This window comes from Macaca mulatta, chromosome 12, assembly GCF_049350105.2.
Source record: "Macaca mulatta isolate MMU2019108-1 chromosome 12, T2T-MMU8v2.0, whole genome shotgun sequence".
Taxonomy (NCBI): domain Eukaryota; kingdom Metazoa; phylum Chordata; class Mammalia; order Primates; family Cercopithecidae; genus Macaca; species Macaca mulatta.
This window is the reverse complement of record NC_133417.1, coordinates 138,800,995-138,827,927: the sequence shown is the minus strand read 5'-3', so window position 1 is coordinate 138,827,927 and position 26,933 is coordinate 138,800,995. Positions and strand designations below refer to the sequence as shown.

The 26,933-nt window shown below is 36.5% G+C and overlaps 1 protein-coding gene across 11 annotated transcripts in view; it reads left to right on the top strand.

Annotated features, from left to right (window-relative positions):
* USP40 (ubiquitin specific peptidase 40) overlaps positions 1 to 26,933 on the top strand; it is a 93,775-nt gene that overhangs the window by 23,474 nt on the left and 43,368 nt on the right. For all 11 annotated transcript variants that reach the window (XR_013402239.1, XR_013402241.1, XR_001438816.3 and 8 more), the window contains exons 10-18: positions 547 to 654; positions 7,478 to 7,778; positions 11,770 to 11,851; positions 13,706 to 13,877; positions 15,709 to 15,793; positions 16,714 to 16,784; positions 17,788 to 18,107; positions 20,107 to 20,230; positions 21,512 to 21,569. Coding sequence is in view for 6 of the 11 variants with exons in the window: in XM_077957945.1 (XP_077814071.1) it covers positions 547 to 654; positions 7,478 to 7,778; positions 11,770 to 11,851; positions 13,706 to 13,877; positions 15,709 to 15,793; positions 16,714 to 16,784; positions 17,788 to 18,107; positions 20,107 to 20,230; positions 21,512 to 21,569 (1,321 nt within the window). In the remaining 5 variants the exon portion in view is untranslated. The remainder of the gene's footprint in view (positions 1 to 546; positions 655 to 7,477; positions 7,779 to 11,769; positions 11,852 to 13,705; positions 13,878 to 15,708; positions 15,794 to 16,713; positions 16,785 to 17,787; positions 18,108 to 20,106; positions 20,231 to 21,511; positions 21,570 to 26,933) is intronic.

The following is a 26,933-nucleotide window of genomic DNA, read 5'->3' as shown; positions in this document are numbered from 1 at the left end:
AGCCTCATTTTACCTTAATCACCTCTTTAAAGGTCTAATCTCCAAATGTAGTCACATTCTGAAATATTGTAGGTTAAAAATGCAACATATGAATTTTGGGGAGATACAGTTCAGCCTGTCACAGCTACATCTCACCCCCTTTTAGAACTTGTTTATACTTCAAAACATTTAGATAAGACATTAATCATCTTTGTTTTTGCACTTATGTATTTCTTCCAAAATTCTTGTTTAATATCAGTAATTTACATATTTAAATGAAAAATTCCTTTTTAATGTTGGGAATTTACCAAACCTTGGGCTACTTTTGATATTGCTCTTCAAATGGTTAAACTGTGGCACACGGAAAATAGCAAAAATCCAAGTTTTCTCAACTGAGGCTTAACCAGTTTTTAAAAAGCTTTTTATAATAGCTGTGATTGAATCAACTTACGTGTTTGCTGTTCTAGGCATGTTTAATTAGGCATAATCCTGTTGGTCTCTTTGAATTTGTAAGTATGCAATTATTTCTCATCAGATTTTCTTAAGTGACTGTGTTTCTTTCGTAAGGAGGAGAATAATCTAATTCCTGTTGATCAGCTGGGCCAGAAACTCTTGAAAAAGATAGGAATATCTTGGAACAAGAAGTACAGAAAACAGCATGGACCACTGCGGAAGGTAATACATGGCATCGTTTTGGGAAGTTCTAGTTCCAAGAAATTTCATTATGATCCCAACAACATGAATTCCTTGCAGAAAGATATTTAAAATAGGTGAAAATAAAGTCACCATATTTGTATAATGGCTAGAATCCAACTAAGTTACTTATTAAGTATTACTTACTGAGTTACTTACCATAGAAACAAGAAGTAAGCAAAAATAGTGAGGAGCAACTCCTAAAAAATGTCAGAGTTCATACCCTAAAGCTTATCATTTTACTTGTAGAAATGTCTTCAGGTATTCACCCAGATTTCACTTGATTTTTTTTACACAAAATTCTAGTAAAGGAATTTGCCTTTTTATCTAGGGTATCAAATTTATTGGCATAAACTTGTTCAAAATATCTCATTATCCTTTTAGTGTCTGTAGAACGTGAAGCTATGTTCCATTTTTCATTTCTGATATTAATAATTTTTATTTTCTCACGTTTTTTCAACAGTCTTGCTTGGGGATTATCAAGGTTTTTTTGTTTGTTTTTTTGAGTTGAGGTATACTCTGTTGCCCAGGCTGGAGTGCAGTGGCACGATCTTAGCTCACTCCAACCTCTGCCTCTGAGGCACCAGTGATTCTCCTGCCTCAGCCTCCTGAGTAGCTAGCTGGTACTACAGGCATGTGCCACCACACCTAGCTAATTTTTGTAGAAATGGGGTTTTGCCATGTCACCCAGGCTGGTCTCAAACTCCTGGACTCAAGTGATCCGCCTGGCCATCAAGTTAATTTTTTAAAAACCTTTTCAAGAAACCAACTTTTGCCTTAGATGTAATTTGATGTAATGCTATTGATTTTCTCTATTGCTTTTCTATGTTCTATTTCATGGATATCTGTTCTTATTTTAAAGTATTTTCTTTCTTCTACTTCTTGGGACTTAATTTGATCATCTTTTTCTAGCTGCTTGGGTTGGTAACTCAGTTTTTTTAAAACCTTCTAATACACACTTTTAAAGCTCTAAATTTTCTTCCAAGCACTAGTTATATTCAACAAGTTATATTGTTGAATATAGTTATATTGCTGAATATAGTCAGACAGTTATATTCAATAAGCTTTCATTTTCATTCAGTTTGAAATATTTTCTAATTTCTCTTATTTTTTCTTTGGCCCTTGGGTTCTTTGGAGGTGTGTTGGTTAATTTCCTAATATTTAGGGGGTTTCTAGTTATCTTTTCGTTATGTCAGTAAATTGATTTCTAATTAATGCCGTTGTACTTTGAGAACATACTCTATATGAGTTCAGTTCTTTTTAATTTATTAGGACTTGTTTTACGGTTCATAGTGTTGTCTATCCTGCTTAATGTTCTGTGTTCACTAAAGAAGTTGTTTTCTGCAGTTTTTGGAAGTAACATTTCACAAGTGACAACTAGATCAAATTGATTGTGTTCTTTGTTTCTTCTCTATTCTTATTATATATGGTTTTGCCTTTTCTATTAATTACTGAGGAATTTTAAATCTCCCAACAATAATTGTGGATTTGTCTCATTTTTTTAAAAGAAAGTTTTGACAGTTTTTGCTTCATGTATCTTCCTGAAGCTATATTATTAGGTGCATACACACTTAGTATTGTTATTGCCTCCTGATGTGAAACACTTGCCTTTTTTTTGAGACAGAGTTTTGCTCTGTCACTCAGACTGAAGTGTAGGAGCACAATCACAGCTCACTACAGTCTCGATCTCCTGGGCCCACGAGATCCTCCTAGCTCAACCTCCTGAGTAGTTGAGACTACAGGCACACCTGGCCTCACCGGGCTATGAATTCTTTTTTATATTTTTTATTTTGTAGAGATGGTGTCTCCGTATGTTGCCCAGGCTGGTCTCAAACTTCTGGGCTCAAGAGATCCTCCCACCTTGGCCTCCCAAAGTGCTGGGATTACAGGCATGAGCCACCACACCAGAAATGCTTGTCTTTATCTCTGCTAATATTCCTTGCCTTGAAATCTACCTTGTCTGGTATTAATGTAGCCATATAAGCTTTCTTATACATGTGTGTCTCAGTATGAAGTTGGTTCTTGTTTATTTTGGAAAATTACGGTTTTTAAGGAATTGGTTCATTTATCTGAGGTGTCAAATTTGTTGGCATAAAGTTGTTTAAAATATCACCATATTATCGTTTCAGTGTCTGTAGCATAGGAACTTATGTTTCCTTTTTCATTTCTGATATTGATAATTTGTCTTTTTTAGCTTTCTTTTTCATTGCTGGGGTTTATCAAGTTTATTAAACTTTTCAAGAAAACAACTTTGCCTGTGTTGATTTTCTCTGCTATTCCATTTTCTATCAGATGACAGAGAGTTTGACAATCTTTTCCTTTTTATTAGAATGTTTAGTTATTTACATTAATATAATTTGTATGGCTGGGTTTGAATCTCTCATCTTACTATTTATTTTCTATTTCTCCTCTATTCTTTGTTATTTTCTTGTTCCTTTCCTGCCTTCTTTTGGATTAATTAATAAATTTTTAGTGTCCCATTTTTATCTCTTTTGTTGGCTTTTTAATCTATGTATTTAATTTCATCTAGTGATTACACTATGTATAAATTAATATGGTAAATTACAAATTAATATTATACCACTTTATGTATACTGTAAGATGCTTACAATAGTATAATTTCATTTTCCCTTTCCCATTTTTCCTACTATTGCCTTCTTCTATTTTACTATTACATATAATGTAAATTCCACTGTACTTTACTACCTCTGCTTAAACACTTTAGTGACTTTTAAATAAATTAAGGAAAGAATAGTGTTTTATATTTATCTTTTCTGGAGTTTATTGCTCATTGTTTATCCAGGTTTGCATTTAATATCATTTCCCTTCAACCTAGAGAGTTTCCTTTAGCATTTCTTGAAGTTCAGAATTGCAGGTGAAAAGTGCTTCCAGATTTTGTCTGAAAATGTTTATTTTACCTTCATTTTTTAGTGATATTTTTGATAGATACAGAATTCTAGGTTAATCACTTTGTGTTTTTCTCAGTGTTTTAGAGAGGCCCATTGTGTTCTGGCTTCCAGTATGTTGGATGAGAAGCCAACTGTCATTTTTTATTTCATTCTCTTGAATGTAATGTTTCTTTTTCTTGGTCTGCTTTTAAGATTTTCTTTTTATCTTTGGTTTTCAGCAGTTTGACAATAATGTATTTAGGTATTGTGTTCCTTGTGTTTATTTACATTTTATTGCTAAGTATTTTTAACATCTGTGGTCCAAAGTCTTTTTTAAAATTTTGGAAAAACTTTTGGCCATTATTTCTTCAGTTTCTTTTTCTGCCTCATCTCTCTTTCTTTTTCTGGGAGTCTAACTATATATAGTCATCCTTCCATATCTATGGGGAATTGGTTCTAGAACCCCCAGATGACACTAAAATCTGCAGATGCTCAAGTCTCTTTCATGAAATGGCATAGTATTTGCATATGGCCTAGTCACATCCTCCTGTATACTTTGAGCTATCACTAGATTATGTGTAATACCTAACATAGGCTGGGCGTGGTGGCTTACACCTGTAATCCCAGCAAAAGGGAGGTCTAGGCAAGAGGATCGCTTGAGCCCAGGATTTTAAGACCAGTCCTGGCAACGTAGCAAGACCCCATCTGTACAAAAAATTTAAAAATTAGCTGGATGCAGTGGTACGCACATGTAGTCCCAGCTATTCGGGAAGCTAGGGTGAGGGGATTGCTTAAGCCTAAGAGTCTGAGGCTGCAGTGAGCTATGATCATGCACCGCACTGCAGACTGGGCAACAGAATGATACCCTGTCTCCAAAAGAAAAAAAAGGAAACAAACCTAATACAATATAAATGTTATGTAAATAGTTGTACTGTATTTTAAATTTTTATTATTTTTCACTATTATACTGTTATTTATTTTAATGTTTTTGATTCATGGTTGGTGGAATCTGTGGATTTGGAAACTGCAGATACTGAGGACCAACTGTATATATTCGACCATTTGATAATTCCTCTCAGGTCTTAGATGTTCTGGGGACTTTTGTTTTGTTTTGTTTGAGACAGGGTCTCAGTCTCTTGCCCAGGCTGAAGTGAAGTGGCACAGTCTCGGCTCACTGCAACCTCTGTCTCCCAAGCTCAAGCAATCCTCCAACCTCAGCCTCCCGAGTAGCTGAGATTACTGGCATGTGTCACCATACCCAGCTAATTTTTTGTATTTTTTTGTAGAGATGAGGGTTTTGCCATGTTGGCCAGACTGGTGTTTTGTTCTTTCATTTTTTTCTTCTCCTGCTTCAATTTGGACAATTTCCATTGATCTGTCCTGTCCTCAGCTTTGCTAATTTTTTCTTCTACTGAGCCACTCTTCTGTTAGGACCACCAAATGAGCTATGCATTTCAGATATTATACTTTTTAGTTGTAGTCTTTCCACTTAGTTCTTATTTAAAGTGTACATTTCTCTGCTGAAGTTCGCCTTCTCTTTACCCATTCTATTCATCTTTTCCTTTAAATTTTTTAACATATTTATAATAGCTATTTGCTATTATAGCTAGATTAATTCTGAATTTGATTCTGTTGACTCTTTTATTCTCTTTTGAATTGACCATTCCATCTCTTGATTATGAATAACATTGTCCTGTTTCTTTGCATGTCATATAATCTTTTCAATATAAATTTTTATTTTTTAATTACAAATTGATAAATTTTAGTTGTATATATTTGTAGAGGTACAGATTGATGTTTTAATTTGCAGATACAATACAGAATAATTAAATCAAACAATGAACATATCCATCATCTCAAATATTTATTTTTTGTGGTGAAATTTACTCTCAGCAATTTTGAAATCTACAGTATGTTATTATTTTCTGTATTTGCCACACTGTGCAATATATTTTTTAAGAAAAACAACTTATTCCTACCTTTGAATTGAGGCTTTGTATCCTTTGACCATCATCTCCCCATGTCTTGCCCTCCTGCTCCATATAATCTCATATTGTAGATGATGTGTTGTGGAGACTCTGGATTATGTTATTTTTCTCTAAAGATCTTTGCATTGCATTCTAACAAGCCCTCAAATTACCTTTGAATCTTTTAGAGTCTGTGGAAGTTAAATTTTGGGCTTTAGGGTGGGTCCGTTACAATGGCCTGTGGGCAAAATGTGGCCTGCTGCCTGTTCTTACATTCTTGAGCTAAGAACATGCCTTACATTTTTAAATGGTTACTTTTTAAAAGGTGAGGTGAGTACTAAGTAATGTTCTCAGTTTTGCTTCTGAAATATTTACCATCTGGCTCTTTAAGAAAAAGTTTGCTATCTCTTTCTAATTTGGCAGGACTTGAACTCCTTGTTCTTTCTTCTTGGCAGCAGGCAACCCTGCTCAGCTGTCGAACCTCCTGACTGATACTCTCTGCTGGGCTCTGCGCTGTCCATTCTACCATTTAGGAGTTAGCCAAGGTTTTAGGAGGATTTGATACAGAACTGGGGCTGTTTCGTGGGATCTCGCATCTCTGCTATTCTCAGATTCTGTCCCCTCAGCCCAGTAAGACTCTTGCCTTTTCTTGAAATCTGTTCCACCGTGCAGTGCTACAAACTGGGTAGTAGTAGGTGAGTGCAGAACTCACCTGGTTTGCTTCCCTTCTTTAAAGAATTATGTCTTCACTTTATGCCTACTTTGGGTTCCTTTCCCAACAGTCGTTTTCCTTGTTTTGCGTAGAGTTTATCATTTTTATTAGGAATATTAGTCTAAGAAAATTTCTTTGTCATTACTGGGACAGACTGCATTGATGTTTGAGGCTTAAAAGAGTTAATTCTCAACTATCAAAGAAAAGCTTGACTATATAGAAAGTTCATTACTTAAAAACCCAAAGAACCAAAAAAAATGAAAAGAAAGTTCATTACTCAAAGCTTTCAAGTTGTTGATACTTTTTTGTACCTTAAAACAAATTAGCTACAATGATATTTTACTCTCTGTTCTCATACACAGTGTTAACAGTGTTGTCTTTGGGTTATGCCCTACACTCTTCTGTTTGTTGATAAAATAATACTTTTGATTAGAGAGTTGACATTACCACAGATTACTTTCTTTCCAAGAGAAAAATGCACAAATCACCTTTCCAGGGTGATTGATGAAGTACCCACGTGTTAAATTTAACTCCCAAGTAATTTTCTATATAAGTAAATTAGGCTGAGAGAAAAGGAAGAGACGCAAGGCCAGACAGAGGTTAGAAAGTGAGAGGATAGAGGCATAGGGGATGGGGAGGTAGAGACAGGCAATGGAGAAAGATATTTTTTTCTTCCTAATCCTTTAGCAAGAACTTTGGGATTGTAACTTAACCCTTACTTTGCTTTGATTTTCTGAGCTTGTCTGCCAGCTTTTAGAACAGACAACATTCACTTTAGTTCGGGTTAAAAGATAATTTAGGTTGATAATTACTACCTTATCCCAACAGAGTCTGTCTGGGTTTTCAAATTATCTTTTATGGTGGTACACTGTGTGACTGCTTTTGTTTTGTGCCTTGTTTAGATTGCTTTTAAATATTTCAAAAGTGTTTGTTCTACCTAATCTGTTCCACTTAAATACTTTTTTAAACAGCACTAGTGAGGTATAATTAAAATGCTTTTTAGATTGTAGCATAGCGACTTCCTCCCTTCGTGTAACTATCAGACTATTTAACAGAGCACTGTGGTTTTATTAAATGTTTTATTATACCTAGATGGATTTTCCTCCCTAGCTGGCCAGGTCAAAAATAAAAATGAAGTTAAACGATCTAATCACAGAAAGGAAGAAAACATTTTTTAATCACTTCTAATTTTTGTTTGAATAATTAACTTCACATTTTTTTTGTCTGTTTCTGTGTAGTTCTTACAGCTCCATTCTCAGATATTTCTACTCAGTTCAGATGAAAGTATAGTTCGTCTCTTGAAGAATGGTTCTCTCCAGGCTGAGTCTGATTTCCAAAGGAATGACCAGCAAATTTTCGAGACGCTTCCTCCAGAATCCCCAGGTTTAAACAGTAGCATCTCCTGTCCCCACTGGTTTGATATAAATGATTCTAAAGTCCAGCCAATCAGGGAAAAGGATATTGAACAGCAATTTCAGGGTAAAGAAAGTGCCTACATGTTGTTTTATCGGAAATCCCAGTTGCAGAGACCCCCTGAAGGTATGGAAAGAAAAATGTTCCTATTTGTTTCAGTTAATGGCTTTAGAAGATAAACATGGAATGCTATTTGAGTTTTTATTCTTTTAAAAAAAGGTTTACTCTTGGAACAACTTAAAATATTTTAAAGCTAACAAGAACTATATTATGCCAAATGAAATCTAACAATTTGTCATTTTATAAAGATTATATACTTCTCTTTAATTTTCTACCCTGTAATAATGTAAGATCATCATTACATTTTCAAAACTGGTTTTCCTTGGATAGCATAAAACCTTCTTGTGTTGGCAAACTTGAGTGCGATTGCCATGTGCTCAGACGTGGCTCTGTCATTCAGCCATATGTTGCCTTTGAATTTTAAGTGGCCTTGGTCTTATTTTTATATCTTCTTTATTTTCCTGATTCTTTTATATCTTCTGCTTTATGTTTATTTATATCTTTTATTTCTATTATTTATCCTTTATTTATATATTTTCATATCTTCTCCTTTATTTTCCTGTTTCTCAATAAGACCTTTTGTGTGTTTATTCATTTATTTATTTTTAGAGATGCAACCTCACTCTGTCATCCAGGCTGGAGTGCAGTGGCATGATTGTTCACTGCAGCCTCTAATTCCTGGGCTCAAGTGATTCTCTTCCCTTAGTAGCTAGGCCTACAAGCTAGGCCTACAAGTAGCTAGGCCTATAAGCACATGCTGCCACACCTGGCTAATTTTCATTTTTTTAGAGACAGGGTCTTGCTGTGTTGCCCAGGTTGGTCTCGAACTCCTGGCCTCAAATGATGCTCACACCTCAGCCTCCCAAAGTGCTGGTGTCATTGGTAGAGGGTCATGACTGCAAGTTGTCCAGGTTCTTGGCATTTCGAACAAAGAATTGGACAAAACACACAGCAATGCAAAGAATGAAGCAACAAAAGAACAAAAGCAGGAATGTATTGAAAACGAAACTACACTCCACAGTGTGGGAGCAGCCTGAGCAGCGGCTCAAGGACCCAGATACAGAATCTTCTCCGGTCCAAATACCTCCTAGAAGTTTCCCATTAGCCACTTCATGCTCACCTCATGTAAATGAATTGGTAGCCCACAGTCAGTCTGATTGATTGCAGAAAGCAGCTAACCAAAGGCTGAAGTGCAGTTACAAAAGTCACTCTCATGTGCAAACATCTGATTGGTTGCTTTCTGGAACCAATCAGAGGCTAGGGTGAAGTTACAAAGTTATACTTCCATGCAAAGGAAGACATAGTCGGCTGTCAGTCTGATTGGTTGGGGGCAACACCCATTCAAAGGCTGGAGTGAAGTTGCAAAGTTGCAAACAAAGACCTTACGAGCAATCAGTCCGATTTGTTTCTGTCTTATTTGTTGCCAACCGCAAACATTCAGAGGCTGAAGTGGTTGCAAAGTTGCAAACAAAGACTGCACCCACAGTCTGATTTGTTGGGGTCACCCAATTTCCTATGTGTGCGCAGAAAAGGTCAAACGGAGTAGCCTCTGGTCCTTTTGTTACTTAGGCATGGAAAGTTAGGGTTTTCCTTTCAATTTATTTCTAGGAAGTCTGCGAAACAGCCTTAGGTTACCTGTCTCCAGACCCTATTCTCCTGCCTCACTAGGATTACAGGCATGAGGCCTAGTAAGATTTTTTGATCACTTCTCAAAGTCTGCTCAAAAGTTAAAAACTCTAATGAGAAAAGCTTTATAGATTGAGACATATCTATTATTAGAGATGAGAATATTGTTCTTAGAGAATGAGAATAGCCATCATTTTTATAAAGAATAAAAATAAAGCAGTTACTAATTTGCATGTGAATCAAAGGAAATTAACTTTCCAGATTGAAAACAGTTACATAACTATGCTGTTAATCAAAAAGGCTTTGTATTTTTCTGGGAGGAAAAAAAGATATGGAAATGGTTCTGGTAAAAATATTGTGTATCAGAATTCACAGTTATAGAAATATATATTATCAGAAAAAGAATATCTTCAAATGGAGTATTAGTCTTTTTCATAGAATTTAATTTTAGTGTGTACATAATTGGAATATGTACTCAATGACAGTTCTCTTGTTAGCTTAGGAATTGAACAAAGATCCAACCAAAATCTCGGTGTACTTTTTTGGGAATGAAGGGATAGAACTTTATGAAATGATTCTAAAATTCACCTGGAGAAATAAAGTAATAAAAACTGAAGAAGAGATGACTGAGGGAGAATTTGCTGTATCAGTAAAAACGTATTTATAAAGTTATAGCAATGAAGACAGTGTAGTGGCAATGCAAAAAGGTAGACAGATCATTGAAAAAGAGCAGTAAACCCAGGAGTTGGTCTAAGCATATTTGTGTTTTAATCCATGGTAAGGTAGCTCTTCAGATATTTTGGGGAAGGAAGGGTGTGAATTACTCGATAAATACAACTGGGAAGTTGGTTATTTGCTAGGGAAATAATTAAGCCATTTTTCTTTGTTATACAAATCACTTAAATGAAATTATAGTTCCTTTAATATTTATGTTAAGGAATCGTAAAATGTGTAAAATATAAATATTTTATTTTAAAGTAAAGAAAACCTTTCTGAGCATAAAAGCAAAGAAAGAAAAAAACTAGGGAAAAGTGATATTATATAACCCTTAAACAGAATTAAAAGGCAAATGACAAGCTAATGGAAAACAGTAAAATATATGACAAATTTATTTCCCCTATCTGTAGAGTGCGCTTACATATATTTCATTGTGCTCAGTAGTAAATTGGGGAAAGAATATAAATAAGTAATTTATAAAAGAAAGATTCCTATGTTTCAAAAAATTTTCAATTTAACCTGTAATCAAAAAAGAAGAAGAAGAATGGCAATGAGGTGAACATTAGTGAGATGCCCCACCAAGTCAGATACTATTTCTGTGACTCTTGGGTCTCAGTAGTTGACATTTCCTCCAGAGTTGGTAAGTATGGAATATGATCAGTTTGAGTATGTGTATTTAAAAGCCTAGAAAATGTCATACCGTTTAAACCAGTAATTCTACTTTCACAAGTTTGTCTTGAAGTAATCAGAGCTGTATATGAATATTGATGCTCAAAGATGTTTATTGTTCCTACTATTTTAAAATAGTGATTAATTGGAAATCACCTTAATGTCTAACAGAAAAAGATTGGTTAGGTTAATTATGCTACTTATAGAATGGACTACTATGCAATCATTTATTTAAGACTTTGGAAAATACAGTGTATGAAATGAAAACAGATTTGTTGAATATGATCCCAATTTTTAAAATTGTGTGTGTGCCTGTGTGTGTGTGTGTGTATGTGTGTGTGTCTTGGGAGTGAAATTATGAGCAGCATCTATTTCTTTTACACTTAAAAAAAATTCCAGAATTTTTACAGTAGTCAGTTATTGTATTTGTAATCAAGATGAAAATCTGAGGCCAGGCATGGTGGGTCACGCCTGTAATCTCAGCACATTGGGAGGCTGAGGCAGGCGGATCACTTGAGGCCAGGAGTTCAAAACCAGCCTGGGCAACATGGTGCAACCCTGTCTCTGCTAAAAATACAAAAATTAGCCAGGCATGGTGGCACGAGCCTGTAATCACAGCCACTCGGAGGCTGAGGCACGAGAATTGCTTGAACTTGGGAGGCAGAGGTTGCAGTGAGCTGAGATTACGCCACTGCACTCCAGCCTGGGTGACAAAGTGAGACTCTGTCTCAAAAAAGTAAAGAAAAGAAGAAGAAAAAAGAAAAAGATGAAAATCTGGGTGTTCTTTTTAAAAAGTATACTTAAAAGAGTTGAAAAAAATTGAATTCTTCTAGCTTATCTTAAAGAACTATTTACTTTTCATTTGTTCTAACTTTTTCATGTTTCAGATGGGAAAACTGAGATCCTGAGAAAATTCATATTCACACAGCAAACTAGTAGCAGCTTTCCTAGCTCCCAGGACAGTCCTTTCTAGTCTTCATGCTACCTCTTCCAGCAACCAGATTTCATTTAGCCAACACAAGTTAATGAAAAATTTTGTTCACAGCTCGAGCTAATCCAAGATATGGGGTTCCATGTCATTTACTGAATGAAATGGATGCAGCTAACATTGAACTACAAACCAAAAGGTAATTTTAAATTACTTTTAGAGTTTGACTAGTGTTTCTGGAGAATAAAGATCTAATTTAGGCCTTAAGCATTCAATAATGAAAATTAACAAGAAAAAGAAATAGTCAACTAGTTAATGCAAGTGTCTCTTTGGCTGCTGAATTTTTATAGTGAGGGTAGCTTTAACTTTGAAATTATCCCTTATGTGTGAGAGTGAATTAAACAGTGACATATAAAATGGCCATTGCTAAGTAGGAATTGAAGCCTAAGACGAGTAGAGAAATCAGTGAGCACATAATTGGGCTAAATGAGTTGTATCCCAGCCTGGCCAGATTATTTCCTTGGGTCCAAAGAGAGCCTGCCGTGAAAATCACCCCTCATGGGTAAGTAGTTGTAGCGAACTGGCATGTAGTGAGAGAGGATCAGAGGTGGGCAGATTTTCAAAAGGAGGGAAATATGGATTCTATAACCTATTGAATCCAATGCTGATCTTGGGGGAAAGCCTATAATGGATTCTTACTTTAAGAGATGGTTTGTGAGAACTTTATAATCTCAGCATTCTCTTTTGGGGCCTCACCTTTGACTCTGAAGAACTGCTTCTTTATTTGTGCTCTGTTAGAGTAAATCAGGTATTGGGTTAGGAAAATGGATGTTCCCATGATCTTCTTGTGGACTCAAATGCCTAATTATATGACAGGGTGTATTTGACATTTTTATCATTGGCTTGGAGCTGGGGGAAAAAAGTACAGTGAATGACACAAGAGCAAAGAAACAACAAAAACCAAGATACCAAAAAGATTAAAACTTAACAGAGTGAAATATCTTAAGTCTAAAAAATAACCTGCATAAGTGGTCTGGACTAGCAGTTGTTATTTAAAAAAAAAAAAAAAAAAAGGGTTGTCGTCAGCCCGCACTAAGGTCTTTCATGTGGTTGTGCTCTCTGACCATGTTCACTGAAGTGTCCTGAAGTACCTGAGTTGTGCGATAAGCTTCGTTCCAGCTCCACATTGGCCAGACCCTACCTGTGTTTTGTGCTGGCTTCAAGTCAGCTGAGTGCATTCAGAGAAGAGCAGGCGACACCAGGCTGCTGCCAAGGACTTTTAGCCTGGATAACGTGGTCTCAGGAGGTTCATGCTACTGGCTTCAAATATTTCGTGGGACCAGTCGCAGTGCCTCACACCTGCAATTCCAGCACTTTAGGAGACCGAGGCAGGCGGATCACCTGAGGTCAGGAGTTCAAGAGGAGCCTGGTCAACATGGTGAAACCCCGTCTCTACAAAAAATAGAAAAATTAGCCAGGCGTGGTGGCACACACATGTAATCCCAGCTACTCAGGAGACTGAGGCAGGAGAATTGCTTGAACCTAGAAGGTGGAGGTTGCAGTGAGCCAGGATGGCACCACTGCACTCCAGCCTGGGTGACACAGTGAGACTCTGTCTTTAAAAAAAAAAAAAAAAAAAGTCATGGGAGAGTGAGAGTGTGCAAAATCTAGTGGAAATAAGGATGATAGATGACATAGAAGTAAATCTGCTACTTAACACAATTATGTAAGCAGATCTCTAGCATTTTGTTCATAACTATAATATAATCTCAGAATTAGAAGATTTCAGGTGTCAGCCTTTGTTCAGAGAAATGGAGTTAACATTGCAGCCCACGTTAAAACAGTTTTCTCTTGGAATTCATGGCGACAGAACTGAATTTTTGCTGTTGACTGAAAAACTAAAGTGACTAATTGTGGCTCATAGAAGAAAAATTGTTACTTAGGTAGGATGGAGAACTTAATTGTATTGTAAGCCAGATATCTTTGGTTTGAGATAAAACACTGTGTCTGTTACAAAAACACAGTATTTATGTATTTTTGTGCCTCTTTAAAGGGCAGAATGTGATTCTGCAAACAATACTGTTGAATTGCATCTTCACCTGGGCCCTCAGTACCATTTCTTCAATGGGGCTCTGCACCCGGTAGTCTCTCAAACAGAAAGTGTGTGGGATTTGACCTTTGATAAAAGAAAAACTTTAGGAGATCTCCGGCAGTCAATATTTCAGGTAATACAGCCTTACTTCCTCTTAATTTAGACATCAAGGACCATCTCCAGCTAGACTGTCCATTTCATTCTGTTTAGGATACAACTTTATTTTTCAAAGCTGCTTAGAAAGACCTGACATCTGCCACTTCACAGAGGGATGACCCAGATCTTCTAAGTCTTTTAGGAGGCTTTTCTCCACAGCTCCTACCAGCAGCTTTCCAGGTGGACCATCAGGCTGGTACATTTTATTTGAGGGGAAGAAAGAGTATGAAGTTGTCTCTTTTTTAGAAAATAAATGAAAGCAAATTGCCTTTCAAAGAGAGCGAAAAGATAAAGATGAGCATGTTGTTTAAAACTGAGAACTACTGAACAAGTAAAAGCAACTAACTTTGTATCCTGTAGTGTAGAACAGTATTTATTAATAATACTCTTAAGTGAAGGAAAGTATCTATTAGTCTAGAGTGAAAACAGTGCTGTAGTCTCCAAGTCATTTTCAAGATATGTTTTAATGATGATAATAGTAACAGCAGTGTTCTTTATTTTACTTACACTGCTTTCATATAAATTATATGATTTGGTTCTTTAATCTCATGAAGATACATTAGCCCCATTTGAAGACGAGGCAGTGTGATTTAAAGAGACTCAATGTCTTGCCTATGGTCCTAAACCTAGTTGATGGAGCTGGGACTCCGTCCCTGGTCTCCTTACTCTTCATCTAGGGTTTTTTCCTCTTAATCACACTCCTGCTCCACACTACTTTCTGATCAAGGAAAAGGGAGATAGAAAATGTTAGCTTTTTGTGTTTTTTCCCAGAAATTAGTTTAATGAATTTTCTGAAAAATTCTATTAGTCACCAAAACTATTAGCTTTCTTTCAATTTTCTTCTGCTAAGAAAAGCAAAGCAATTTCCCTTTTAACCTTAGTTGATTTGAAGTTATTTAAACACTAGATCAGTGTCAGGATTTCTAAAATTGTCTAATCTTTCTGAACTTTTTCATTAGAAATTTATTTCTGAGCCAATTCTAGCATTGTTGATACAGGTGGATGTGGGAATCTGAACCTGTCTAGGGGGATATTTTAAATGGAAAGGATCTTATTCACTTTGTAAGTGTGAGGTACACTCCAGTCTGTGCTTTTTGGTGTTTTAAATGTATATCCCTACTAACTATTCTCTTACAAGGAAGTTAGTGACAAGAGGCTAGGAAACTTAGTTCACAGCAAACTAATTGCTTGTAAATAAGAAATTTCTTTTTAAGAAAATACCTTATGGTATTGTAGAGAATGACTAGATAGGAATGACTTTTATGGTGATATTATTTTGGTGATCTTGCCACGGTGCTGAGACTCTCAGATCTAGAAACGAAGCCCTGGTAATCTATTAAGTAAACTGGTAATGCACCTTTATAAATTTGCAATGGGAGACATTCCTTTCAAGCAACTAGAAGATGAGTATGTGCTAGAGTCAGGACTGCATTTCCCTCAACATTGCTAATTCCACAAATTAGTCTTGCTCTTTTGAGTAAAAATTCCTAGGCTGGCATGCTCATCAACTTGCTTTCTGAGAAAAGTGCTCTTCATATATATTAAGCAGAATTGTTTAGATGGTTGTTGTACCCTTCGTGTATGCCAGAATTCTTCACTCAGGAATGGAGGAGATTAGCCGTCTTGGGATTTGAGTAATTTAACAAGCGATGCCTTCTTTTGAAGTTTGCGGTGTTGGCTGGGAGTGAGAGTATTCATTTGCTTGCTCTTTGTGTCATCTTCTTATGTAAGTTGGCACAGTAACCTGGAAAGGTGATATGTATGTGTCACTTTTCAATGTTCTCTTTTCTTTCATTAATCTTCTTCAGCTGTTAGAATTTTGGGAAGGAGACATGGTTCTTAGTGTTGCAAAGCTTGTACCAGCAGGACTTCACATTTACCAGACACTTGGCGGTAAGATAAATATGAAAACATAGCAACTCACTCTTATACATCTATATTTTTGTCCGGCTCATCTGTGATTTTCTGCTCCTTGTCAGTCCTTCCCCACCTACTACTTGCTTAACTAAGTAGATTATCTTCACACTGTAAGTTTTCCAAAAGAAATAATATATCCGAGTTTTAATGTGTACAGTTTATATAATGTGTGAAATTCTTCTAACATGGAAACATTTTATTTTTTCTCAAATTAAGGCTACCCTACTAAAAATTTCTTGAAAAGCTTTAGAATTTTTTATATTGACACATATTGTTGAGCAACATGGTTTCAAACCATCTGAATCATATTTATATGACTTGATTTTCTGCCCAACTCTCAGCTTCAGATTTTGTAGTAAAACAAGAAATACTTTGGGAGTTTGAAAGCGTTTACTTCCTTTAAATAGCAGCAAAACAATGAAAATTAACAGTAGTGGCAGTAACATCTAATTTGGACCAAAATCTGTAATAGGTGTTTTATGTTAATTATCTCACTTGATTCTCATAAAATTCTTTTATCCCCATTTCATAAATGAAAAAACTGAGCTGAGAGACTTGAAGCACACAAAGACATACAGCTTGTGTTATGGACGTATCAGTGGAGCTGGGACCATTCCATGCCTAAGCCTAACTCCTGTTTCCAATGTCATGTGCCTCAAGTACACTTGACCTTTGGATTATCTCTTTTGTCCTGCCACCATGCTCACAAAGCTTTTGTAACAACATTTTAAAGAAAAATTACGAAATGAGATGTCAGTAGAATAAAAATAATTACTACTTTTTAAATTTTCCTTAGTGAAAATACTTTTTCAAACAAATATTTGTCTCAGCTCTTTCTTTAGCTCAGTCATTTCTGATGGTCGTGATGAATGGTCTCACTGGTGATCTCTTTCTAGGGGATGAACTGACACTGTGTGAAACTGAAATTGCTGATGGAGAAGATATCTTTGTGTGGAATGGGGTGGAGGTAAAAAAAATTGCTGAAGAAATATTTGTGATAATTTTGGATGTTTTAAAAGTCGTAATGGCTGGGCATGGTGGCTCATGCCTGTAATCCCAGTACTTTGGGAGGGCGAGGCAGGCAGATCACCTGAGGTCAGGAATTCAAGACCAGCCTGGCCAACATGGTGAAACCCCATCTCTACTAAAAATACAAAAATTGGCCGGGCATGGTGGTGTATGCCTGTAGTCCCAGTGACTTGGGAGGCTGAGGCAGGAGAATCGCTTGAACCTGGAAAGTGCAGGTTGCAGTGAGCTGAGATTATACCACTGGACTCCAGCCTGGGTGACAGGGCAAGACTCCATCTCAAAAAAAAAGTCATTGTAATGAAATTTTATTCAGCCTATGTGAGGGCAATTAGATATTAGAAAACTACTGAAATGCTTGATAAATGTTAGACAATCAGTGCTAGTTGTACGTCAAGGAGACATTTCTTGAGCGCCTCCGTTATACCAGGTTGTGTGTCAGATGCTAGGTCAAAGGCCAGTCAGTTGATCTGTGTCCTTTTAGGCCCTCATTGTGTGAAGAACTGCACCATATGTGCTGGAGTAGGGGTCTGTGCATAGTGCGTGTGGGAATTTAGAAGAGTGAGGATCTATACTGAGTTGGGGAGTCGTTGGGGTGGTTTGGAGGTGGACAGTGAATTTTCTATCTCTAGAGGGTGGCCAGGAGCACTTCAGCCACTCTGTGAACTGACCTTGGCCAATCTGGCTTCATCACCACCCGTGATAACTCATAAATCTCTATCTCCAGTCTATCGTAGATTTCTTCTAAAAAAATAAAAGGTAGATAAGAAAGTTTCAAAAGACAGATCTGAAGTTGTTCCTTTGATGCTTAACAGACATTTGTGAAAATTTTATTTCACTTGGAAAAAATGAGGGTTGTTCTCTAAGAGTAATCTTTTACCATGTTATGTTGACAATGTTGGCAAGTATCAACTGTACTAATGGTTTCCTTGATATGATTGCAGGTTGGTGGAGTCCACATTCAAACTGGTATTGACTGCGAACCTCTGCTTTTAAATGTTCTTCATCTGGACACAAGCAGTGAAGGAGAAAAGTGTTGCCAGGTGATAGAATCTCCACATGTCTTTCCATCTAATGCAGAAGTGGGCACTGTCCTCACAGCCTTAGCAATCCCAGCAGGTGTCATCTTCATCAACAGTGCTGGATGCCCAGGTGGGGAGGGTTGGATGGCCATCTCCAAGGAAGACATGAGGAAGACGTTCAGGGAGCAAGGGCTCGGAAATGGAAGCTCAGTTTTAATTCAGGATTCTCATGATGATAACAGGTAACTCGCTAATAGGAGAAAAAGGATTTCTAAAAGTCATTTTAATTACAGTACCACCCAGCAGAACTCTAAAGCTTTATTTTAGTGACAAGGGTTGAATGTTTCTTTATTTCTAGACATTATGTTCTAAATATTGTATACACGAATGTTGTAGGTTATGTAACTTAGAGAAAAAAATGATGTTTTGTAAGGGACTTTTGGTAAATGTGGTGAGAAAATAATATAAGTATCCCTGATTTTCTAGACTATATAGAGTATCAATTAGTTGGCTATAATGCAAGTTATCAGGTGAATTCTGATTAGCGCTGGTTATAAAACCGAAGGAACATTCTCTCAGAGAAAATTCCTGAAAATCTTCCTGAAGAAGGTATAAACATTATGGCTAAATTGTTTCTGGATATTTTGTTTCAGGAGACCCATAAGTTGACTCATGGTTTCCTTATAATCCCTTCTGTGACTCTTGAGAGCCCAGTTGCCCAAATAGAGCAGTTACCTGGCGAATTGCCCCCATGAATCCTGCGGTCCCATTTAAAGCTACATCTGTCTTTTTGTCGTCTGTGTCTGTGATAGTACTTTGCTGTAGTCAATGTGTCATACACTGTAGCTGCAATATTTCCATATATTGAAGATTTCAAGTTCCCTGTTTTCTCAGTGCTACAAATTTACTTAGATTGCAGGACTTCTGCATCATTATTTATAGTGGCTTTGACGCAGAGCAGCAGAGCACTTATGGACCATTTATTTCATAGTACACTTACCACTGTTACTCTTTTGGACAGGGGTTTCTCAGACATTCTCCACCTTGTTTATAAGAACTGTATTTCCTTTATAAAAGGCAATATACATTTATTGGGACTGGGGAAATCCCTCTTCTCACCATGCACTGTTAATTACTGTTAGCATTTGGGTGCCTTTCTTTTTAAACCTAATAATGATTATTTTGTAGATGTATCTTGCTTTCCATCCCCTCTGCCCAACCTTGAGATTTGTAGACTCTTTATAAACTGCCTTGGATGGATACATAGTAATCTATGTAGTTTGCCTAGCTGTGCTCCTAGGCAAGTCAGTAGGATGTAATGGGACCTTGGGCAAGGTATTTCGTCTTTCTCTGCTCAGTCTTCTTGTCTGTAAAATGGGGATAAAACTAGTGCCAGCTTCATAGAGTTGAGAAGATTGAGAGAGTTAAGTGCTTACAAAGTACACACAGTAAGTGCTAAATGTTTTAGTTAATGCAGTCATTGTCATGATTATCATACAGTTTTTCACTATTTTAAGGTAGTCTTCACGGAACATCTTGTGCTTCACACTTTGTATTTGGGATTGCTAGCTTAAGGTGGGAGCTCAGAATGGAATAACTGCAATAAAGAGTAGAATTATGTTTCAGAGCTCTGATGCACATTCCCAAAGAGGACTTCTGCAAGCCCATTAGTGCTTCTTTGTGAATTGGAAAGAAGGCACCTCTTCAGGACCCTTTACTACTATCTGCAGGAAAATGTTAGAACAAGATACTCTACTGCCGACTGCTTTTATAAAACAAAACTCTCAAAAATTCAGTATACAATGTATATGCCATGTGTGACACTCCTTAGACGTGGCCCTTTTGTGCAGTGTCAGTCTACAGACTACACATGGCTGCCCTGTTGTTAAATGAAATCTAGATCAGGTAGGGTAGGCTCCTGGCCTAGGCGCTCTTTTAAAGCTCCCCTAGTGATTGCAGGGTGCAGGCAGAAGTGAGCAACTGATTGTTTACTTACGGAAGTTCTCTGTGGAAAAATGTGGCAACAAATTATGTGGGAAAATCAAAGAATATTTGGAGTCATGAATATAGACTCTGTAGACTACTGCCTAACATTACCCTGCAAAGATAGCCCACTTATCATAGAAACGACTCAGTAGAACTGGTCACCTCTAATTAGTCACGTTAAGTGACACATGCAGAGCTTTGGAAGTGATGCCTAAGGAAAGGTATTAATTTCTGATCTTTTCTTTTTACCTACAGCTTGTTGACCAAGGAAGAGAAATGGGTCACTAGTATAAATGAGATTGACTGGCTCCATGTTAAAAATTTATGCCAGGTAGACTCTGAAGAGAAGCAGGTTAAAATATCAGCAACTGTTAACACAGTGAGTAGAATATAATTAAAGGTTGGCTGATAGATTTTCAGTTAACAGAATTGTATTTAGAAAACAATACCTTAATCTTTCAGAACAGTTGTGTCAAGAGACTTCAGATCTTAGGAAGTTAGCTTTTTATTTAACATTTGATTATTGCTTGTTTACCTATGTTAGTTGGCTCTTAGCATATTTCAAGAAAGTACGTGCCTTTTAAAGTTTCCTCCAAAGCCTAGAATTAGAATGTGGGAGTTACTTATTTAGTTAGTTCATGGAATTCTCTGGCTTCCTTGAAAATGCTATTTTCAAGGGTCTTTTCTGTATTTTTTTTTAAACCAAGTATACATGTGTTTTGGTTTTGTGTTGTGGACTTCTGTTTTTTAAATTTATCTTAAATGGTTTTACATTGTACTCTGTTTTTCTATAAAGCCAGGTGTTCTTAAAAGGAACTCTTCTAGTTCTCCATTTGAAGACTAGTTTCCTTAAACATCATCTTAGGAAATACCTTTTTATATTTATGTAGTCTCAATTCATTATGGGTTTTTTTTCTATAACAAGTTGAAACTTACTAGAATGTTGTTTTCTTTTATATAAATATTATAATTTCTTAAAGTGTGTTAATATTTATACACTAAGATGAATACACTAAAGTTGGGAAGATCTAGTACCTTGACCCTAAGTGAGAGACTTTGGTGAAGTCCTTTATGACTCATTCTGTTTCTTCTTTCCACAGTGTGGGGTACTGTGGGAGGATAGATTGTCTGACATCAGTTTTAAAAAACTCCTAAATTTCCAAGATTTTATATCCTAGAGAAAATTCGGTTAAACCAAAAAAGGGAAAGAATCTAAAATAAAGTCATTTAAACAGCAATTTTAAATAGTGCTCTTGGGCTGATAGTATACATTTTTATTTATGCTTACTGGCCCACACTCATCATTCCTGACATAGAGAAATGTGATTGCCCTGAGTTTATTTTGTTTGCTTTCATGAGAAAAGTTAGTGGTTTGTCAGCTTATTGCCTTTCAGCTACAATTGTTTCTTTAGTTTTCTGTAGGTGTCCTCTCTGTTCCAATTAACATCAATTTGGTAAAAACTTAACTATGAAGATCTAAGTTTTTGCTTTTGATCTTATAAAAGAATTTCAGGGATGGAAAAATTTTAAGTAGGCAAAAACTACTAAATGTCAGGTAATTAATATCTCAAATAATTTGTTTATGCACACAGTGACAATCCTCATTTTCATCTCCTCCCGTTTTTTACAACTTAGTCATTATTTTATTTATCTATTTTAGATGGTGTTTGATATTCGAATTAAAGCCATAAAGGAATTAAAATTAATGAAGGAACTAGGTAATCATTTACATTTGCTTTTTGGTTCTTTAATTTTGGTCTTGAATTGAAGAAAATATAGGAGAATACAAAAAATAATTTAGGGAAAACTCATATACCTACCACCCAAAATGGACAAATGTTAACTTTTTGTCATATGTTTGTTTTTGTTTGAAACATTATGAATGAAGTTAAAGTCCCCTATGTTCTCCTCCTCAGACCTATTCTTTCTCTCCTTCCCCAAATACAATGAGTATATCTGATGTGGATATGTATCTAGACCATGTATTCATGTTGAACTATTCTGAATGTACATTCTGCAAACTCACTGTTCACTTACCATTAGGCTTTCTGTGACAACTTTATGAAGATATAATCTACATACCATAAAATTCACTCAGTTTAAGTGTATAATTCAGTAATCATCAGTAAATGTGTAGAGTTCTGTAACCATCACCACAATCCAGTTTCAGAATACTTCCATTACTCCAAAAAGATCCCTGTACCCATTTGTAGTCTAAGCCCCTGGCAACCACTAATCTACTTTCTGTCTCTATAGACTTTATTTTCTTAATATTTAATATAATTGGGATCATAAAACATACAGTCTTTTGTGTCTGGCTTCTTTCACGTAGCATATCATTTTTGAGGTTCATCCATGATTTCGCATGTATCAATAGCTTGTTCCTTTGTATTGTGGACTAGTCTAGTATTCCATTAAATGGATAGTATCACATTTTGTTTATCCTGGACAAACATGAGTTGATAGACATTTGGATTATTTCTACTTTTGTACTTTTATGAATAATGCCACTATAAACTTTTACACATAAGTCTTGATGTGGAGATATGTTTTCATTTCTCTTGGGTAGATATACAGGACTGGAATTGCTGGGTCATATGCAAATTTGTGTTTAACTTTATAAGAAACCACCATACTATTTTCCAAAGTGACTGAACCATTTATATTCCCACTAGCAATGTGTCAGGGTTGCAGTTTCTACATGTTCTTGTCAATCTGTGATTAATTGTGATTATCTTTTTTTTTTTTTTTGGAGACAGAGTCTCACTCTGTCAGCCAGGCTGGAGTGCAATGGCACAATCTCAGCTCACTGTAACCTCCGTCTCCCAGGCTCAAGCAATTCTCCTGTCTCAGCCTCCCAAGTAGCTGGGATTACAGGTGTGTGCTACCACGCCCGGCTAATTTTTGTATTTTTAGTAGAGACAGGGTTTCACCATGTTGGCCAGGCTGGTCTCAAATTCCTGACCTCAGGTAATCCGCTCGCCTTGACCTCCCAAAGTGCTGGGATTACAGGCATGAGACACCGAGCCCAGCCATCTTTTTTTTTTTTTAAGAATCAGCTGTTACTGGTTTGGTTTTGACTTTTTTTTTTTTTTAACATGTTTTGAGCACAGCTTTTATTATTATTTTTTCCATAGGTTATTGGATACAGGTGGTATTTGGTTACATGAATACATTCTTTAGTGGTGCTTTGTGAGATTTTGGTGCACCAATCACCCGAGCAGTATACACTACACCCTATTCATAGTCTTTTATCCCTCGTCCTCCTCCTACCCTTCCCCCGCAAGTCCCTAAAGTCCACTGTATCATTCTTATGCCTTTGTGTCTTCATAGCTTAGCTCCCACGTATCAGTGAGAACGTACAGTGTTTGGTTTTCCATTCCTGAGTTACTTCACGTATAATAATAGTCTCCAATCTCATCCAGGTTGCGGCAAATGCCATTAATTTATTCCTTTTTATGACTGAGGAGTATTCCATCATATATATACACCTATATATACACACATATACCTATATATATATATAACATATATAGGTATATGTGTGTATATACCACACACACAGTTTCTTTATCCACTCATTGATTGATGGGCATTTGGGTTGGTTCCACGATTTTGCAGTTGCAAACTGTGCTGCTATAAACATGCATGTGCAAGTATCTTTTTCGTATAATGACTTCTTTTCTTCTGGGTAGATACCAACTAGTGGGATTGCTGGATCAAATGGTAACTCTACTTTTAGTTCTTAAGGAATCTCCACACTGTGTTCCATAGTGGCTGTACTAGTTTACATTCCCACCAGGAGTATAGAAGTGTCCCTAATTACCATATCCACACCAACATGGCCATTCTACTGAATGTGAATTAGTATCTTAATGCATGTAAATTTTGTAAGAACTCAAAGTCATATAAAGAAATTCATTGCCCTTTTACCTACCAGCAACAACAACAACAAAATTGACATCAAAATTAAGAAAACATTTATAATAGCATAAAATATTATGGAATACTTAGACATAAATGAACAAATATGTACAAGACCTGTACACTGAAAACTAGGAAATATTGCTGTGAGATATTTAAGAAGACCTGAATAAATAAAACAATATACCACATTCACGAATCGGACAACACGATATTCTTTTTTTTTTTTTTTTTTTTTTTTTAATTTGAGACAGAGTCTTGCTCTGTCCCCAAGGCTGGAGTACAAGGGGGCAATCTTGGCTCACTGCAATCTCTGTCTCCTGGGTTCAAACGATTCTCCTGCCTCAGCCCCGTGAATATCTGGGTTATGGGCACCTGCCACCATGCCTAGCTAACTTATTTATTATTTATTTATTTATTTTTGAGATGGAGTCTCACTCTGTTGCCTAGGCTAGAGTACAGTGGTGCGATCTCAGCTCACTGCAACCTCCGCCTCCCAGGTTCCCGCCATTCTCCTCTCTCAGCCTCCCGAGTACCTGGGACTACAGGTGCCTGCCACCACACCCGGCTAATTTTTTGTATTGTTAGTGGAGACAGGGTTTCACCGTGTTAGCCAGGATAGTCTCTATCTCCTGATCTCATAATCCGCCTGCCTCGGCCTTCCAAAGTGCTGGGATTACAGGTGTGAGCCACCGCACCTGGCCAGATGATATAATATTCTTAAGAGGATAATTCTTCCCAAATTGATTTGTAGATTTAATATATTCTTACTCAGAATCTTAACATTTTTTAAAGAAATTGACAAGCTGACTCTACAATTTTTATGGAAATGCAAAGAACTTAAAATAGCTGTAACACGTTTGAAAACAAGAGAACAAAGTTGAAAGAATTACAGTATCTGATTTCAAGGCTCACTCTAGACAGTGTATATTGGCATACAGGTAGACATGTAGAGAGGAGGTCAGCAAACTATGGCCTACAACCTGTTTTTGTTCAGCCAGTGGGCAAAGAATAGTTTTCACACTAGTAAAGGGCTTTTTAAAGAAGAAGAATGTGCAACAGAGATCACATGTGACCCGTGAAGCCTAAAATATTTACAGTGGAACTTAAATAGAGAATCTAGAAATAGGTGCATAGTCAGTTGACTTTTAACAAAGGTACCAAGGTATTTTCATGCAAAGAGATAGTATTTTTTCAAGCAGAGAGATAGTATTTTTTCAACAAATAGTGCTGGGCCATTTGGATATTTGTATATGCAGAAATGAACCTCAAGCTTTACTTCACCTGATGCAAAAATTAAATGGATCATACAACTGAAAGTTAAAACCTAAAACTATAAAATTTCTGGGAGAAAACATATGAGGAAATCTTTGTTACTTTATCATAAGGAAAGGTTTTTGTATTCTTAAAGATAGGACTCAAAAAGCACAAACCATGGAAGAAAAGCCTAATTAATTTACATTAAAATTTAAAACTTGTACTCTTCAAAAGGCATTTGAAAAGGCGAGCCATAAACTGGGAGGAAATATTTGTGAAACACATATTTGATGATCAGCTTACATTCAGAATATTAAAAAAAAAAAAAAACTTGTAACCTAACCCAGGTTTAGAAGCTTGAACAGACACTTTACAAAGGAAGACCTATCTATGAATGACCAGTAAATACAGGGAAAAAATGCTCGGAATCATTAGCCATCAAATTAAAACCATAATGACACCCTACTGTGCACCCTGCAGAATAAATAAAACTTAAAATGTTAAGTCAACCACGTGTTAGCAAGGATGTAGAGCAACTGGAACTCCCATACGTTGCTGGTGGGATGTTAAAATGGGTATGGCCACTTTGGAAAAGTTAGCTTATTTCTTATAAATTTAAACATCCACTTACCAATTCTACATCTAGGTATTTACTGAATAAGAGTTAAAACGTATATCCTCATAAAGACATAAATGTTCCTAGCCCCAAACTGGAAGCAATCCTAATGCCCATGAGCAGGTAAAGGGATGGACAAATGATGGTGTATTTAAGCAATGGGATACTGTTCATCACTGAAGAGCAAGGCACTGCTAGTTCCACCACATGCAACGCATGGATGAATCTCAAAGTCATTATGCCAAGAGAAAGAAAGTAGATGCAAAAGAGTACGTATTGTGTGATTCCATACATAAGACACTTTAGACAAATAAAATCTGAGCTGTAATTACAGAAGGCAGATCAGGATTGGGAGAGAGGAAGGGGATTGGCTGCAAATTGGCACAGGGAGTTTTAAGGGGGATGATGCAAATTATACCTCAGTTTGCTGATGGTTACCAGATGTTTATGTACTTTTCAAACTATTAACTGTACGCTTAAAACATGTATTTTATTATAAGAAAATTATAACTCAGTAAAGTCCATTATTAAAAGTCATTGGTTTATTAAAATGCATAGTTCACTGCCATCCCCTGTAACTTGTCTCCCTTCTTCCACTCTTGCCCCCCTCCAAACCATTTGATCATGGTCAATACATGTGAATTAGATCCTGTCACTCCTCCGCACAAAGCCCTTTAGTGCTTTCCATTGCACTTAAGTTAATTCCTTAACCTAGCCTACAAGAACCTGCACAATTTGACCCCTGCTTAACTGTAACTTTGTTGTGATCTGCTTTTATACATACTCACAACTCACCATGCTGACTTTTCTGCGTTTCTCAGTGCACAAGCTCTCTTTGACCCCCAAGACTTCTTAGTGCTCAGTCTCTCTTTCAACTCTGTTCCCTTTGCTTTTAACTTCAGCTGTTTATTTGGTCTCATCTGAAATGTTCCTTCTCCTTCCATCCCTGACCACACAATCCCAGTTGATTTTGCTAATGTACTCTCCTAACACCCTGTACTTTACCTTCATAGCATTTATTACTGTAGCTGCCCTTTTATTTCTGTTATGAACATCCACCTCCCCCATTAGACAAGGTTGTGTGAGGGCTGAGTTTACACTGCTTTGCTTACCATTGTATTTCCAGTTTCTAGTACAGTGCCTGGCACATAGACAATACACAGTAAGTACCTGTTCGGTGAAAACCAACAGATTTTAAAGAGACAGTATTTTAAAAGCACTTTTTAAGTTGGGGAACTCTGAGTAAATTGTTTCCGTTGACAGGAGGTTTATGTGAGAATTGTAT